Below are 18,206 nucleotides of genomic sequence, written 5' to 3' on the forward strand. Positions count from 1 at the left end.
CCGAAGTTACGGCCCAAATTAGTTAGAAATAAAAATTTGCAAACCAAAACAAACTTTTACTTTTAATTCCAGCCCCCCCTCCCCCTAATGGGCCCTGGTAGCCCCCCCCCCCTCCATGAGCTACGTCCCCCTGGCGAAACTCCTCACTGTCAGGTGAAAAGAAGCGCCTGGCGACTCCACGTGTATTGGGGGAGGCATGTGGTAGTCTGGAGCCGTCCCCGGATCGGCAGAGGGGGTGGAGCAGCGACCGGGACGGCTCGGAAGACTGGGGTACTTGGCCAAGTAAATAGACCCTAGTCCCAAAGTAGTTATTTCAGTTGAAGTGATCTAAAGTAACAGATAAATGGGTACCACTTTACAGTAAGTATACCTTTATAAAGGGTTTATGAATGCTTTATAAATCATTAATAAGCCGTTATGACACATTAGATATAAAACGCAACAGCAACCTGTTGCTTCCCAAATAATAAATAATGAGCCCACGTTTATCTGTACTGAGGCCATTGGTTACCTAGCAAGAGCTGAGATTTAGCAGAATAAAGTGCCGCAGTAACTTGATCTTGCCAAATAGTGAGGCCCACATTGATGTATACTGTTATAACTTTATTATGTTTAATTAACGATTTCTAGTGTTCACAACCTAATTCATAGCCTAACTGTAAACCATTCACAAGTCTATACGGGTGGTCTTCTTGAAAAGTGGTACTGATAAATCTAGCCCAGTGTCCAGCCGTCATTCATTCTGACTCAACAGCCACACTGGGGGGAAACCTGTCAGTGGAAATTCAGCACAAGATGCAGCTAAAACAAAATCTTCCGTTAAAATGAATGTGTATTTGAAAATCGTTTTAAAACCTTGTTCGCCTTTGACCCAATGGCTCCAACAAGGTCACTTCTGTAGATTCAATTGTCTGAAAATGTACATACCAATCAATCTATGTGTCAATATATTATCACGCTTTCATATTTTATTAAATCACTTGCCTAATACTGAGCAGGGTAAGAACCCTGTATTTGTAACTATTGCAATTAGCTTTACACGTAAGCTTTAAAATATCAAGGCTGTATTGAAACATTCAGAATGAATTAGCATTCGCTATAACCTCCGGTACGCCCCTTTACATTCAGTGTACCAGTGTAACTAGTCCCACAGCGCCCCGTTTCCAAACAAGTCAATTCTTGCACATTTGTGATGTGAACCATTGAGAGCTACTTGAAAGCAAAGAGGCCATCACTGTTTCAAATATTATCTTTAATTCATGCAAGGTACAGGTCAGAAATGAGTTGTGTGTATAGAATCACTTCATGTCTGTGCAGAAGACTAAAGCAATTTTGGCAAGACATGGAATACCGAATAAGTAAAAACTGTCATGCTTGTTCGAGAAGTATGACTTGCCATACCTACAACAGCAAGGACAATGGTATCATCCAAGAACACAATTCAATTCTGTTCAGCCACCTGCCAATGTTTCTCCAGCTAACCTACGTTTTCTTACAATATTTAACAGTAACATGAATCAATAAAAGTTGCGTCAATGTGTGGACATGCATATTCTACCATCTGTTGCCACATACAACTGATGCTGAATCAACAGTCCCTGGTACCCATGACTTACCTGACAGTTTGGAAGGTCTCAAGCAGGGAAGTGACGTCATCTCTCTGTAGACACCTTTCATTTAAAGTAGTCTGAACTCTATGGAATTTTAAGCTGGGGTATACCAGAGTCAACTCCGCCAAGGCGTGGGCAGTGTGAGACTTGACAATGAAGGGAACGAGCTAAAATGGAGGCTTGGTTTGAAAAAAAGCTAAGGAATTTCAGCGGCGTGGCGCTTTAATCGACGTTGCAATGGCAAGTTTGATATTAGGCTGACATTGACGAATCATCTTTTTATGCAGAGGCGAGGTATTTCACAAGACGGGACTCAAACCCAACCGCTGGCAGCAGGGTAGGGCGTTTAGCACATCTAGCAATGAAACTGGCATCACCGCAGTTGTCAGGTCTTTATTGAAAACATGGGTCCGACAATGAAGTTACATTTGAACGCCTTGAGGTAATTAGACCACTATTCTCCCAGTGAATTAAGTTAAACTTCTAATTTGTTGTGGTGAAAATGATCACCTCTATATATGCAGGTGCCTATGGCAAAGAGTCAGGGAGGATTAACCTGATGGAACCTAACGTGCAGATTTGGGTTTACTCTCAAGCATGACAATTCAGTTAATAGGTCAGTTCAAGCTACAGTCACAAGGAAATCGCCTAAGGAAGAGGGAGCTGAGAGGGTTCAGCTCCCCTGTCACACACACTACCTAGGATATTAGAAGTTGGAACGTAGAGTTAAAACAGCGCTTGACTTAGGGGGGTTGGACGAGTGTTAAGGTAACTACTTGCACAATGACAAACCTAACAAAGAGAGAACAAGGTGGCTATAAAAACTGCCCCCAAAAATGAGAATTTTAAAAAAAATAAAAAAATAAAATAAATGTCGAGGACGATGGCGTTACAGTCCCTCCTGCGAGCACCGCGGCGGGGGCGGGGCGACGGGGCGAGAGGGGGGAGGGGTTTAACGCGCACAGCCACAGACGGGGAGAGGATATAGCGTGACGTGCATCCGGAGACGGCGTGCGGCGGCGACGCAGTCGGACGACGATCCTGTCATAGTTAAAACCTGGGAGAAAAAAAACATATCATCAAATCACACACAGGTCAACCGGCTTGCAAGCGAGACACAATTGCAACGTTGCCGCATCTCAATCGTCTCTAGGTTTTTGGAAAATTCTGCCGAGCTCTGTGGCCTTTCTCTTCAATCTTTGGGAGAGAGAATGAACAGACTTTACTGCCATTTTCGCTCGCATATATATATATACATACATACATATATACACGTATATATATGTATGTATATATACATATATATATACATATGTGTGTATATATACATATATATACATATATACACATACACAGACATATATACATATACACACATATATATATACATATATACATATTTTTTTATTTATTTTTTTTAGGATATGTTTTGGTGCGAGCACGTGCCTGCTACCGAAATTAGGGTTTTGCCGCATTGGCTCGTCTTAATACGCATGCTTTTTTTTCCAGATCTCGCTCGTCGGCGTGTCACACCGCTCGGAGACGGTCACTGCCATTGATCTCTGCCCCAGACCTATTCTCTCACCTTGATTCTCATGCCGGACAGGGGGGGCGACTTAGTACGTGTAGCGGGCAGGCGGCGGGGGCGGCAACCGCTCTGTGAAGGGGTCCCTGGCGCGAGGAACTCCGTACGCCGGCGCCCTGGCGACGGGGGAGAGACGGGAGCGCTCGTAGTTGTAGCCGTTATTGGTGGGGGCCATCGGCATCGGCGCCGCTCTCCTGAGTGGGCTACGGTCTCGGGCATAGAATGCGTTCGGAGGAGGAGGAGGCGGGAGGGGCCGACGCTCGTAGGGGTCAAGGGGCGTCATGAGACGCTCTCGGACGACGGCCGTGGGGGGAGGCGGGGGAGGGGGTATGGCGCCAGGTCGCCTGTCGTCGAAGGAGTTGAGGCTATACGGACGGGCTCTGTATTTCTCGTAGTAATCTACCACGCCGTAGCCGTCGCGCTCGTAGGGGCGCTCCGGGTAAGCGGCTCGCCTAGGCGGAGGGGGAGGTGGAGGAGGGATGGGGTAACCCGGAGGTAGGGGGGGGTTGAGACGGCCTCTCATATAGCCGGGCGGGGGAGGCTCGTTTCTGTCCCCTGGATACCGGGGGGGCCAGTAACCGCCCCGGTCTTGGGGAAGAGGTGGGTAGTCCTCGCGTTCCTCGTGTCTGGGACGGCTCTTTGATATCTGAACATGGATTCGTTTGTCTAAAGAAAAGTAAGCAAACAAAAAAAAAAGACAAGCAGGTTTAAATCCGCATCTGCAACAAAACACAGGACCAAGTGAGAGTCTTAAAAACGTGTGATTTCTTCCAAGAAATGTGTTTACCATACCGGCCAACCCCTACCTTTAAACTCAGCGTTATCCAGTCCCTTTATGGCGTCCATGGCCTCGTCGGAGTTGGACATGTGTACAAAGGCAAAGTTCTTCACGATGGCGCATTCGGTGACGGTACCGTATTCTTCGAACAGGGCGCGCAGCTCGTCGTCGGAGCCCTTCTCTACATTGGCCACGTGCAGTTTGACCGAGCCTTGGTTCTTGCCGTGGCTGGCCTCGACGTTGATCGGTGTGCCGTGAAGCTTGTGCAGATGCAGGCTTTTGATGGCTTTGGTGGCGGCCTTGCGATCGTCCATGTGGACGAAAGCGAAGTTCTTGATGATGGCACATTCTGTGACCGTGCCGTACTGGCTGAAGAGGGTCTGGATTTCTTCCTGGTCCGCCTCTCGAGGAAGATTCCCCACAAAAATCTTCACCATTGTGAAAGATCTGTTTAAACAAAGCATGCGAAAAGATTATATGGAGTAGTAGTAGTAGTAGAGTAGTAGTAGATATGGAGGACGGGGGGAGGGGGGGTGTATGGCCAGTTTGGTGGAAAACGGATGAAGGGAAAACACGAGGGCTGGCTGATTATAAATGACAACACTCATAAGATTTGACTTTCGGACCTTGACGTCTTGACTAGGGTTTGGCAATAAGAACGGTAGGAGGGTAACCATAACCTGACCTAGAGCGTATTATTATTATTACATGATCACAAAACCAACCAGGTCTGCAAAATAAAAACAAAACTATTTTCCGACACATTTCGGGTTCATAGATTCTCGGGACCATTCATTTAGACAAACGTGTGTCACAGTTTCTTCCCCATACCAAAAAAACCCCACCGAATGACTAAACGGTAGTATCGCAGTATTGCTCTGCTACAAATCTGCGGCTGAAGAATGGGCTCGTGTAACGCCACTCGAGGCTCGCCACGGTTTCACCGAGCTCTTAATTAAAACCCGGGCACGTGCGCACCGAGACAGTACCCCCGCTCATTAATATTATAAGGTGTACGGGGCTGTAAGAGGACGTTCCTGTAACACTGGACGCTTCAGAAAAGACCGCGACAAGGCCCCGGTCCTCCCCCCTCCTCCCCCCCGCGCGCTAGCACGCGCAACGTACGTCTCTGACCCAAATTAGCCATACGTCCGCTTACAGGCGCACCCGCCGCCCCCGCCCCCCCCCACGTTCACTCAAACAATACGTTCTAGAATCTTTACATCGGATACAACACAAGAGACGAAGAAGAAAGAGAAGAGAAGGAAAAAAAACCGTGAAACGTTTCCTGGGTTGGAAAACCGGCATGCGTGAGCCGTGCCTCCCCGACAACAAAGCCCTCCAAAGCCCCGCTGCTAGCCGTAACCCCGAACGACGACGAATGAAACCTCCGCCGCGCCGCGCCGCCCCGCCACGCCGACGGATAAGGCAGCGTCCCTACTGTCGACAGAACAGCCCGTGGTAAATCGAGGAGAGGGGAGGGGGGGGCAAAAAACACGGGGATAGGGAATTTCGAGTTACCCTTTTTCCCCCCGGTGTACCGGATGCTCTCAATGAAAATGAATGGCGCCCTTCCTTCCCCGTGGATAGTCACAAACCGCCCCCTACAGGATTCTGCGAGAACTGCAGCCCGGGTAACACCGGGGGAGGGAGGGGGGGAGCGGCTCCGAGGTGGATGTGATAAAGCAGATGTAGAGGCGGTTCATTTCGAACGCGTAAACAAGCAGGGCAGAGAGGGATAAGCCGTCGCCGGAAGCGTTGCCCGCCTGTCTGGTCTGCGCGATTGAGTCGTCGTTACGTTTGCAACGACAAAAGCCGAGGAAGGCGTTTTAAAACCCCTCGTTATTGCAGCGTTCACCGCTATTAAAGAAGAGAAAAAAACACACAAACACGCTGAAACAAACTGAGCGCCGCTTTTATTCGCGGCTGTGGTACAGGCCGCCATTAGACACGATCCACAGGTCGTCTCTCCGTAGTACCGACCCGCTGACCCTTGACCCGGAAACAGTTTGCCCCCCGCGCGCCCCCTCACAGCTCGTCTCTCTCCGTAGTTCCGACCCACTGACCCGGAAACAGTTTGCGCCCCCCCAGGACCTGCAAAACATCTCGCAACCCACTGTGTACAGCAAATAATTTAAAAATAAGTAGATAAATAAAAACAAAATACGATAATAAAATTAAATTTGAAAAACAAAAAACAACTATGTACAACGAACGACTATAGCCACTCGGTGAACCTGAACACGCAACATGTTAACCTCTCCTGCGTTAACGAGTGCAGTTTCCCATCAGGGCTCAGCTGTTTCCGCTATGACCGTAAAGGAAGCCCTTGCTGAACGCACACATCTAGTGCGTGTGTGCGTGTGTGTGCGTGTGTGTGTTGCTTTCGGTTTGGCGTTGCGACATCGGGGAAAGTATCACATGCTGATGTCTTGTGAGCATGACGAAAGAGGGAGGAGCAAAGGGGAGGACGATAGTAAAGGAGAGGAGGGAGGGGGGAGGGGGGCTTCCTGTACATTCCCAGCAGTGAGATGGATGTGCGTGGCGTTAGTTTGGGCGGCGCAGCTCGATCAACAACAAGCGTCTGAAATAACCCCAGCAGTCTTGGCCAGGTAAGACGCAGACACAGCTTGAAGACGGCTAATTTGTTATTTCTCAAATCAATTTAACTTTTTTTGTTGTTTTTTTGACTGAGTCCTCCCCTTTGTACACAGAGCTTTCTGTGCATTCTTCTTTCCGACCGGCCGCACAAGTTAAGGACTGCAGATGTCTCAGACAATGGAGACCGAAGAGGACCTTTTGACTTGTCTCCACGTCAAGCTGTACCATCCCCAGCAGACGTTCAGAGGGTTTTACCATCAGCTTCCCCTCAGCAACAGGCGCCAACACCAGGCAGATGAGCCTCTGCGACTGGGCCGGGATGCCCAGGCCTGCACCTTTACCCTGGCTGACCCCAAAGTGTCCCGTAAACAGCTGGCTTTTCATGCCTACCGTACCCCGCAGGACCCTGGCATGCTCTTCACTGTGCAGAACCTGAGCCAGAAGGGGCGCATGATGGTCAACAGGTCAGCGTTGGGCTACCTGGAGAGGATGGATCTTCCGGACAAGGCCCTCATCGAATTTGGGGGATTTGAGATGCTCGTCGTCCGTGAGCCTGGCGAGGCCAAGATGAGCTACGAGGTGGAGTTCCACGTCCTTGAAGTTCCTCCATCCACGGAGACAGGCATAGCCCCACAAAGTATAACCCCCGTCATGGAGACTGGCTCGTGCAATAGTAGCGCATATAGCTTGCCGGGTGAACTCGCGTGTCATGGACCACTGGAAACAGATGAGACACTTATGGCTTGACAACTTGTATGCATATATAGTGTGTTCAGACACTAGGCAAGTTCAATCATAATTTAGGCTTTTATTTGTGTAGTGAAAAATCAAACTCATTACCTGCTAAAACTTAAGTTTTTAAACGCATCTATTTTTCTTTTTTAAGTTGTCTTTATGCATGCTCAATAATATCAGGAAAATCACAGAAAGTTGAATCAGTTCATCAGGACACAACGTTTATTGAGAGAGAGAAACGCGTCATCACTCATCTAAGTGACCTCTTCAGTCTCAACTGACTGCAGGTGTCCCCATCCTTGGAAACAACGTAGTGGCATAACGACCGAAACCAACGATCCGTTCCATAGTGTAACGTGCATGGATAAGAAGACCCGTTAGTCTAGCGGTTAGCGAGGTCGCCTGCGGTGCGGGCGATGCGGGTTCGCTTCCCGGCCGCGGCAGCTCCTGTGATTGCGTTGTCCCCCGAATTCGCTACAATATGCAAATTGCCGCGACCATTGAGTGGAGTTACAGCGGCCATGTGTACTATTCGCAGAGGACCGGGGAATGGCTGTGGGGTGTGGCAGGTGTACTCTTGGCCCCGCCTCGGTTCAGGATAATCGTTCCCTCTTCACGTAACGGCCTCTGACTCCCCGTATGAGAACTGTACCGACACTCCCGCCACATACGGAATCACCGCTGGTCTACGCGTGGGCAGCTGTCCTCCTCCTCCTCGTTAGGATAACCACCCTCACAGTGGGATTTCCCCCCCCCTCCCCGGCCGCTGGGGACGTTGTCAGCTCGGGGGTGCAGCGTCCTGATGACTCCTAGTTTGTGGTCCAGTGGGATGACTCGGACCTCCCTGGATAGGGCACCACAGCCCTCTTTTCCACTTCCTCCGTATAGTTTGGCCGCTATAGGTGAAACTGGAAAACCCACAGCACACCCGTGCGTCTGCCTGCAGTACTGCCCCCTGTAGGTGAAGCACGTGAACTGCAGACACCGCTTCAGGAGCAGACACACTTGGTCAGTGTCAAGGATGGCCCTGTTGCTAAAGGTGGGGTCATTTTGTAATTCATACAGACTACCTCCACAGCAACGTACATGAAGAGACTTAACACGGTTTCATCCGCCTCCATAATGTCCCTCACCTCATCCACAAAACTGTTCTGAATGTGATGCTTACTGCCTACCAACGGGTCGAGAATAGATGCCAGAAACCTTCGGACCTTGAAGATGGTATCATACAGAGTTAATCATACAGACAATAGGCCGTAATGGCACAGCCTGTTTACCTATCTTAGGTAACCCATACAGACTAGAGGCAACTTCCCCTGGGTATAAACTGGCACAAAATTCTGTCCGTAGCCTTGTCCCGTTCTGACAGTCTATCACCTTTTTCTTGTAACCACTGCCTGGATCTCGTTTCAGGTTCTCACAAGTATTCATGTCAACAAGTTACGTCATAACTTCCTCATGTTAGTCTGTCTGGTTTAATATCTCTTAAATTATATATGCATTTATCTAGTAAACTGTGATTTTGGTATCGCGCATACCTGTGAAGCAGAAAAGCTGTGAAGTGCTGAGGTTACATTTTTGTATACATATTTATCTTAGCCACATTTTGTAAAAGTGTGACTCTTGACTCCAAGTCATTAAAACAATTTCATGGTAGCTATTACAAGTACTTTCGTTTCATTTCCCCCGCCCCCAGAATACTACATGAGGGTACAGGCCATAGTTTGAGGCTCAGGTTACACAGACAAGATGGGAAAAATATATTTTAATTCATATCAGTACTTGACAAAGACCAGACTCAAATTGAATAATGCCCACGGAAAAGGTAAATAATACAGCGTTCATGGAACGCAGTCACAACAGCAAAACTGGCCGACGTCACAACCATCGGCACTACATCACTAATACATGATTGGTATATTAAATATGAAATGAAAATATCTAAAATGGTTGCAAGATCTGTAAACATTTTAAGAGATTTTAACTTATAAAAAGGGTTGGTCATTCTTACAGGTACAAAAAATATATATCAGGTATATCCAAAAATACATAATGTGTATAGATTAACCATTTCTGGACACAAAGTACAACAGTCCTATAAATCCAAACACTCAACCATGTACAAGATATGAATTAGTCCCACTCCTGCTAGTACATTTACAGCACAACAGTGAAGATCTTGATTGGTGGGAAGGATGAGGTTAACTTCCTCAAGATGTGTTTCACAAAGGTGGATAAAATGGTCAGTGTGTCTTAATTTTTGATGTAATTGCACAAACCTGACCTAGTTTGCCATTTTGGCCTTTTAACTATAGTCAGACAGATGTTGCCAAGTGGGGTTTCTGACAAGTGGATGGCAGTATCAGGTCTAGAGCCAATAAGCAGTCAGTCTCCCGTCCAGGTAATGACCACATTCGCTACCTAAAGGCACAATATGGGACATGTAAATGAATGATCACAAGAAGTAGACATCTTCAAAATTGAAGTAGACAACACTATTACCTTTTAAGTGCAGGGACCATATCGGGGCTAATCTAGTCAGCTTTGTTGGCCTCCGAGACTAAGCACATTTCATTGCAATGAGCCAAGGAGTACCATGGATTCAGATCAACAACCTGTAGAGAAAAGATTAGCAGTTGTCTAAAACGAGAAAATACAGGAGGGGAAAAAAAAGAAGACATCACACCTCTAACAGTGCTTCAGTGCTTTCCTAATACAATTGAAGCAGTACATACCCATTGTTCACAGGATGCTGCACACTTGCTGAGGATCACTTACCATGGTGTAGTCGTCCCCCCGCATAGTCTCTTCAAAACTATGCAGAGATCATGGGGTCTAACAACCTACAGAGAGCACAAATATCAAAAACAACCAATACTGTATGTAAATTGTGGTATGAGTGAAAGGGAAAATCCAAAGTTGAGACATAGGTGGAAAAGTATGAATAATATAAAGTGTGCAATTAACTGGTAAGAGATGGAAAACACCAAGAATTTCAGATCAGCAGTTGTCGCAAAAATACAAATGGGCCATCGCAAAGTTCAGGCATTTATAGGAGCGTTTCAATGCTACTCAGCGTGAGGTCAAGTGTACAGAGTGTAAAGGATCAAATTAAAAGCGTGTTCGGAGTGAAACGCCTGGATATCTGATCTTCTGCATAATGACTTACTTTGTCAAGTCATTTGACTGGAAAGACTGCCCAACGATGAATGATTTGAGAGTTAAAACGTCGTTTTTGTTATATTGTTTATTAAAAATCCTTGAAATCAAAAGCAATCTAAAAGAAGGAGAATCTTACATAACGCATCTATAGATTCTGTACTCGCAACAAAAGTTAACACAAAGTCTCAAAAAAACAAAACACAAAACTCACACTGGTAACTTGATTTGTCATGCTAACATGCGTCGCAAAAATTATTGGTCATCAATGTACAACCTGCCACACCAATAATAGAAAACTAAAGTACCAACTACACTGAAACTTAAGCGTCTGTGGAGTATTTGTTGTGACCAAACAATTCATCTGAAAAAAACTATAGAAAATTTTGTTTACAAAAAATAAACATACCCTCTTTTAACTGACTTTTCCCTTGTTATGACAATATGTTCCAATTTTGCAGAGGCCATTTCCATTTATGTCAATATTGAGAAGAAGAATTAAGTTTGTGGCCAAGAACAGTTAATGCGTTTAAGTAATATAGAGCAAGTAATTATGCCAACATCCTATATTTAAAAAACAGTTTAAGGATCTTTAAGGATAACAGGAAAACAAGCAGGAAAACAGAAAAGGCAAAAACAGCTTAGAAGAACACGTGAACCGGAGACAGTGAATCGTTTGTTATTTAAAACGGGGCTGTCCGCAAAACAGTATCTTCCAGTATGTCTCAGGCGAACGCAACGCAATCCGCCGTAGACTAGTAGGGGTGTATAGCGCCACGTGCATCAGCAGACGACGACAATCTTGTCATATTCTAAACCTGGAAAGAGAGCAAACCACACAAGTCAAGAAGTGCGCTTTACTCAAGAAGATCGCGCAAGTCTAATTTTTGATAGTTTAAGTAGCAGCAATTAGGGATCCACCCAAGTGATAATTTTACATTGATTTCTTGGCTGGAGATGATTTGAAATGATAAAAAAAAAAATTCAAGCTAGTCCTCAGGGTTTAAAAATGGGATGGGATTTTGCTTCAACTAGTGACGCCAGGTTCTATGTAAACTTTAGTATGAACTTCTATTATTACTTTAGCAAATCTGCCTTAGTCCTACAAATGTATGAGTTATTTGGCTGTGAACTACAATTCCACCTTTCTCACCTTTTATCACACTCCAGTACACTTAGTAGCCTGCATAACGTGGTGGTGGCGGCGGCGGAGGCACTGCGAAGGGGTCCCTGGGACGGGGTGCAGCTCCATACAAAGGAGCCCTAGCCACTGGTGACAGCCGGGATCGCTCATAAGAGTAACCATTACCAGCTGCGGGGGCAGGAGGCGCAGCGGGTCGCCTGAGTGGGCTTCTGTCTCGAGCGAAGTAAGGCGACGGAGGAGGAGGAGGAAGTGGGCGCCGCTCATACTGGTCAAGTGACGACATGGAGAGGCGCTCTCTTACCAGTGCAGCAGCAGGTGGTGGAGGAGGAGGGATGGCATTGGCTCGCCTGTCATCAAATCCTGCAGCACTGTAGGGACGGGCTCTGTATTTCTCATAGTAATCCACCACCCCATAGTTGTCTCGCTCGCCATACCCACGCTCAGCGTAAGCCACTCGTCTTGGTGGAGGGGGAGGTGGAGGGGGAGCGGGGTAAGCTGACATACGCCCTCTGTAGGGGGGCTCAGGTCTGTCCCCTGGGAAGCGGGGGGGATAATAACCTCCCCTTCCCATCGGAGGCGGGTACTCCTCCTCCTCACCTCCCCCTCTCGGGCGACTTTTTGATATCTGAACGTGGATTCGCTTGCCTGAAAGAGTGAAGTGAAATTACAGGGTTATTAACAACCAAATAAGCACTTCTTAAGAGGCCGAAAGACATTTTTAAGAAATCCAATCACTAAATTCACATTACATAAGAATACCGTGGGACTTACCATTGAACTCAGTGTTATCCAGACCCTTTATGGCATCCATAGCCTCATCAGAGTTGGACATGTGTACAAAGGCAAAGTTCTTGACGATTGCGCACTCTGTGACTGTACCATACTCTTCAAAGAGGCCACGCAGCTCATCATCGTGGCCCTTTTCCACATTGGCTATGTGGAGCTTGACAGGGCCCTGGTTCTTCCCTTTACTGGGCTCTACATTTATGGGCCTGCCATTGAGTTTGAAAAGGTGAAGTTCACGAATGGCTTTGGTGGCAGACTTGCGGTCATCCATGTGGACGAAGGCATAATTTTTGTACTTGGCGCACTCCGTCACGGTGCCATACTTTGTGAAGAGGGCCTCAACTTCGTCCTTTTCCGTCTCCTGGGAGAGGTTTCCGATGAAAATTTTCACCATTGTCGTTCCAAATAGTAGCTTTCTAAAGGGGGTTAAGATAGGCGGAGTTAACACAAGACAGGCACATGACGCAAAAGAGCAAACAGTAGACCGCCATTGGACGGCCAACGCGAAGCCTTTTTTTTCAGTACCACCCGCATTTCGGGAAGACCCGCCCTACTCCGAATCCGATAAGCCACCATTGGTCAGATTGGTTACGGCCAGCCAATCGGAGGCGGGAGTAGGGGGCGGGTCTCCGCAAAATGAGGGTGGCAAACATCACGTCAATCCAATACACCGGGTTAAAGCCGCCAAATGGTGGTGCGCCTCCTGCGTCACTTTCAGGAAATAGAAACTCGGTTAGTTAGCGTAGCTACGAGCCTCGTGGATCATGTCCCGGAAACTAAATGTTGCATCAATTCTCGTCTCCAGCACGTCGGCTAATAAAGACGTAGTCGATCAAGAGTGAAACGCGAAAGTTGCTCAATGACCGATTTTGATACGGCGAAGCCGTCGGGTTTTTTTCCCCCCTTCCGTTTCCGCTCCCGCACTAACCCAAGCTAACGGTAACTCGGCTCAATTTGAAATGGTGGCGTTAGCATGCTAGCTAGCGTCCGGCAGCTGGCGCGTACCGCGTAGTTTAGCGAAACGGAAAACGCGTCCGAACGGGACGCGTTTGTCGCACAACCGCTCCGACACCGAACTCGCGGATATATGGTAAGAAATGCCCGATGGAAATAACCCCGCCGGAGACACTCACCCCACTGTAATGCGGCCGAGCTGCTCCCTACTGCGACGTCGAAAGACACAGAGGAGTACACGTCATAGGTATTAAGGGCACGGTGAGCTTTGATTGGCCGATAGACCCGTCCGTCAAACGTATCCGACCTACGGCCGGGCTGGAACGTCGAGACGAGAACGTTTTTGACCTGGAAACACCCGTATTCGGAGGGTAATGTTCTCACGAAAGGCATGGTCATTCTGATCAGTTTTATTAAATAAAATAAAAAAACGACTTCTTTTATCCATTCCATCCATTATCCAAACCGCTTATCCTGCCTGCCAGGGTCGCGGGGAGTGCTGGAGCCTACCCCAGCAGTCACCGGGCGGCAGGCAGGGAGACACCCTGGACAGGACGCCAGGCCATCACAGGGCCTCCTTCTGTTATCACACTTAATCAACCGTAAAATGACGTCAGTGAAGTTGACACCTGGAGCCAAGGTTTTCGTATTTGGTGCAACATGCAAGAGTCATGAATGAAACATGCAAAGTACCGCACTGCGTTCACAAATGCAGACCCAAGTACCACCACACATGAAAAAATGATGCCCCTCGTAAGAAGTCCATCCATCCATTATCTGATCCGCTTATCCTGCTCCTAGGGTGGCGGGGATGCTGGGGCCTATTTCCAGCAGTCATTGGGCGGCAGGTGGGGAGACACACTGGACAGGCAGCCCGGCCATCACAGAGTACACACATACATTCATAGCTAGGGGTCAATGTAGTACAGCCGATTCACCTGACCTACATGTCTTTGGACTGTGGGAGGAAACCGGAGCCCCCGGAGGAAACCCACGCAGACACGGGGGGAACATGCAAACTCCACACACAGGACGACCCCCAAGGTTGGACTACCCCGGGGCTCGAACCCAGGACCTTCTCGCTGTGAGGCGACCACGCTAACCACTGCACCACCGTGCCGCCCCTCATAAGAAGTCAAATTTCAGAATTTTATTGGGGGTTAAATTTGAATTCAATAGTGTGTGTGGCCGCAGCGTGGGAGGCCTCGGGCTAACCGGGGCTGGTTTATCCGCTTCTCCTTAGTGGAGAAAAGAAAGCCTGGTGAGGTCAAATCCCAATTAAACATATTGATTCGTGCTCAATAATCCAGGTAAGACAATCAAAGAAGGTTGAGTGAGTTCATCTGGATACAACGTTTCACCTGACAGATGCGTTTCATCACTCAACTAAGCGACCCCTTCGGTCTCAGGTGACTGCAGGTATCCCCACCCCTTACAAACAACACAGAGGGACTTGTGCTCCCTCTGGGAGAACCGTGTGGCCCAGAAAGCAAAGGGAATTATTAGCCAAGCTGACCACGTCCTGTCCAGGGAATTGTAACCGTAATTCCCTCGGGACGGCGCTATAACCCCCCCCCCCAATCGCTAGTCCTTCATTCCTTCTGCTGTCAGGCTGTTAAATGCCGAGAGTAGTCATTTTAAATGAATGCTTTATATTGTTTTAAAGCTCAGCAGTCGGTTTGTACCTTGTTTGTTTTTCACATGGCTGAATGTCGTGTTGGGATGTCACGTGCGACGCGTCTTAGGACGCCTCATCTGTTTATTCGCCCGGCCCTCGTGCGAGTCCGCGTGCGTGGCCACACGAGGGCGACAGTGTGCAATCTCTTGCCCATGTGCTGATCCGCCTGTTGTCCCTGACGTGCTGATGACTGCCACTTGTCTGTGAGTTTTGTGTATGGTCCGGGCAGCTTGTGAAGCCGAAGCAGCCTTCTGGGGTGGAATAAAGCTGTCCGAATCTGAATACAACACAGTGCCTAACCCAAGCCAACGACCAGTTTTATATGCAAATATATGGGCGTGACCTTGAAACTCCAGGACGCTGGTTTATACGGGGAGTCCATGAACGGGGGGGTGGGGGGTGGGGGGTGAGAGTACATCTGTCCTTGAAACTCTAGGACGGGGGGGGGGGTGAGAGTACATCTGTCCTTGAAACTCTAGGACGGGGGGGGGGAGTGAGAGTACATCTGTCCTTGAAACTCTAGGACGGGGGGGGGGTGAGAGTACATCTGTCCTTGAAAGTCTAGGACGGGGGGGGTGAAAGTACATCTGTCCTTGAAACTCTAGGACGGGGGGGGGTGAGAGTAGATCTGTCCTTAAAACTCTAGGATGGGGGGGGTGAGAGTACATCTGTCCTTGAAACTCTAGGACGGGGGGGGGGTGAGAGTACATCTGTCCTTGAAACTCTAGGACGGGGGGGGGGGTGAGAGTACATCTGTCCTTGAAACTCTAGGACGGGGGGGGTGAGAGTACATCTGTTCTTGAAACTCTAGGACGGGGGGGGTGAGAGTACATCTGTCCTTGAAACTCTAGGACGGGGGGGAGTGAGAGTACATCTGTCCTTGAAACTCTACGACGGGGGGGGGGGAGAGAGAGTACATCTGTCCTTGAAACTCTAGGACGGGGGGGGGGTGAGAGTACATCTGTCCTTGAAACTCTAGGACGGGGGGGGGGTGAGAGTACATCTGTCCTTGAAACTCTAGGACGGGGGGGGGGTGAGAGTACATCTGTCCTTGAAACTCTAGGACGGGGGGGGTGAGAGTACATCTGTTCTTGAAACTCTAGGACGGGGGGGGGTGAGAGTACATCTGTCCTTGAAACTCTAGGACGGGGGGGAGTGAGAGTACATCTGTCCTTGAAACTCTAGGACGGGGGGGGGAGAGAGAGAGTACATCTGTCCTTGAAACTCTAGGACGGGGGGGGGGGTGAGAGTACATCTGTCCTTGAAACTCTAGGACGGGGGGGGGGGAGGGAGAGAGTACATCCGTCGCCATCTTACAGTGCTGTGATTGCAACTATTGCCCAGTCCTCTGTAGCGCACATGGCCAGTGAAACTCTAGTTAATGGGCACGTCTATTTGTTGTTGTTGTTGTTGTTGTTGTTGTTGTTGTTGTTGTTCTCCGTTTGGCTGCACCTCGCCGTGGCCGTTTATTCACACACACGTCACGCGGACCGCCTCGTGGATCCGGTCAGGGGGTTAAATACCGGAAGGGGGGGACAGGTGTGCCCCATTACATAACGGATGACGTTCGCCAGGTGACAATAATACGTAGTGATTACCGAGCGTGAGGAACGGAGCCCGTAACCATAACAACGCCGTGTACAAAACGGGTTTCTGTGAACGGTTCTGGCGGAGTCCGTACAGAGCCCCGCTACACACGCCCCCCCCCCGGGGGGGGTGTCACAAAAACCTGAACAGGTCCAGCTCGGGAGGCGCCGCTCACCGAGGAGCCAAACTCTACTCAAGGCGGGTAAGGAACAAGTCTTCTGGGCTTTGGACTTGGCGGCCGGCATAAACTGGTATAACGGGTTATTTTGTTGCCCGGTGCGGGATTCGATACGGGGTGTGCTGCACCACGAGGCGACGTCGTTAGCCGAGCGGTTAGAGACGTCGCCTTGTGGTGCAGCACACCTCGTATCGAATCCCGCACCGGGCAACAAAATAAGCGGTTACAGTATTGTAGAGGAGCTCAATCAGAGGTCGTGACAACTTTCTCTTTCGGCTACACAACGTGCACCATTTATTCCTTCGCCATAACCACGACAACAAAAGCCCGCGCAGCGGAAGTGCGTCAATGTAAACGCGAACCGAGAAAACAGCAGCCGTAAACAAACGTTCCTACTAGCTCAGTAAGGGGAATTATGTGTCCCTATAACCACTACAGTATGGAGTTTGATGGCTGGTCTCGAGGTTCTAGCAGGAGAGGACGCGGAAATAGGGGATGTCCATCAATCCGTCCACTAGGCGGGGAGACACCCTGGACAGGCCGCCAGACCATCACAGGGCCCACACACCCTCCCATTCATTGCTAGGGACAATTTCCAATTCACCTGACCTACATGTCTTTGGACTGTGGGAGGAAACCCACGCAGACACGGGGAGAACATGCAAACTCCACACAGAGGACGACCCACCTACCCCGGGGCTCGAACCCGGAACCTTCTCGCTGCAAGGCGACCGGGCTAACCGCTGCGCCACGGTGCACAGGCGGGATGTGAGTCAGAAGAGTAAAAGAAGCTTGGCCGAGAGCAGTTCAGAGGAGGACGGGGGAGTTGTTCAACAAAAAGTTTTTAAATAATCCTTAAATTCAGCAAGTAAGATGGGCGTGTTCACCTTAGTCCGGTAGCATTGTCTAGGGAATTAAAACAAGAAGCTAGGAGAGGTGGAAATGGCTCAGATTTTGAAAGATGGAAACCTGTTAATAGCACGTAAAACGGAAGAACAGAAAGCCCTGGATACTGAATGTATTTGTAACAAAATGATAAGTGAAAGAAGGCTTCTCGGTGAAAGTGGAGTGATAACAGGTATTCCCGTGGGCGAGGACTTGGAAAGACTCGGGAGTATTTGTGGGAGTGAGGTGAGCAGAATAAAGAGACCGCTGAGAACAGTGAATGGTGAACGAGCTTGTCTGTGCTTCTGGAGTTTCAGGAGTCTGTAATTCCTGAAAAAGTTCAAATCTGGTATATGAGCTTTCTAGTTATGCCAGTGTTTCTCAACCCAGTCCTCAAGGAACCCCTATCCTGCAGGTTTTCATTGTAACCCTGCATAGGTAGCCCTGCTTGTACTTACTCGACCAATCATCTCGCAGCACTCCATTATGCAAGGTGTGCAACATCTGACAAAATTCATTGCTGATT

The 18,206-nt window shown here is 48.6% G+C and overlaps 3 protein-coding genes across 5 annotated transcripts; 1 reads left to right on the forward strand and 2 right to left on the reverse strand.

The window, feature by feature from the left end:
* Nucleotides 1–2,540: 2,540 nt before the first annotated feature.
* Nucleotides 2,541–5,549, reverse strand: LOC130130679 (RNA-binding protein 4.1-like). Its single transcript, XM_056300451.1, has 4 exons — nt 5,495–5,549; nt 4,002–4,420; nt 3,196–3,861; nt 2,541–2,667 (listed from the first exon to the last, which is right to left on the reverse strand). The coding sequence occupies exons 2-3, from the start codon at nt 4,408–4,410 to the stop codon at nt 3,227–3,229; spliced, it is 1,044 nt and encodes a 347-aa protein (XP_056156426.1). The 5' UTR covers nt 4,411–4,420; nt 5,495–5,549; the 3' UTR covers nt 2,541–2,667; nt 3,196–3,226.
* A 924-nt stretch (nt 5,550–6,473) lies between these two features.
* Nucleotides 6,474–8,986, forward strand: tifa (TRAF interacting protein with forkhead associated domain). Its single transcript, XM_056300147.1, has 2 exons — nt 6,474–6,585; nt 6,688–8,986. The coding sequence occupies exon 2, from the start codon at nt 6,740–6,742 to the stop codon at nt 7,319–7,321; it is 582 nt and encodes a 193-aa protein (XP_056156122.1). The 5' UTR covers nt 6,474–6,585; nt 6,688–6,739; the 3' UTR covers nt 7,322–8,986.
* Nucleotides 8,987–9,054: 68 nt separating this feature from the next.
* LOC130130436 (RNA-binding protein 4.1-like) lies at nt 9,055–13,613 on the reverse strand. Of its 3 annotated transcripts, none has more exons than XR_008812168.1 (6): nt 13,532–13,613; nt 12,384–12,814; nt 11,622–12,257; nt 10,088–10,152; nt 9,812–9,924; nt 9,055–9,730 (listed from the first exon to the last, which is right to left on the reverse strand). XR_008812168.1 is itself a non-coding variant. In XM_056300146.1 (4 exons), the coding sequence occupies exons 2-3, from the start codon at nt 12,790–12,792 to the stop codon at nt 11,644–11,646; spliced, it is 1,023 nt and encodes a 340-aa protein (XP_056156121.1). In that variant the 5' UTR covers nt 12,793–12,814; nt 13,532–13,613; the 3' UTR covers nt 10,205–11,286; nt 11,622–11,643. The 3 variants fall into 3 exon arrangements, 1 of the variants encoding a protein (XP_056156121.1); XR_008812167.1 differs by having other exon boundaries at nt 10,045–10,152; XM_056300146.1 differs by lacking the exons at nt 9,055–9,730; nt 9,812–9,924; nt 10,088–10,152 and adding an exon at nt 10,205–11,286.
* Between the last annotated feature and the right edge of the window lie 4,593 nt (nt 13,614–18,206).

Source organism: Lampris incognitus, chromosome 20 (genome assembly GCF_029633865.1).
Source record: "Lampris incognitus isolate fLamInc1 chromosome 20, fLamInc1.hap2, whole genome shotgun sequence".
In the NCBI taxonomy this organism is placed as follows: domain Eukaryota; kingdom Metazoa; phylum Chordata; class Actinopteri; order Lampriformes; family Lampridae; genus Lampris; species Lampris incognitus.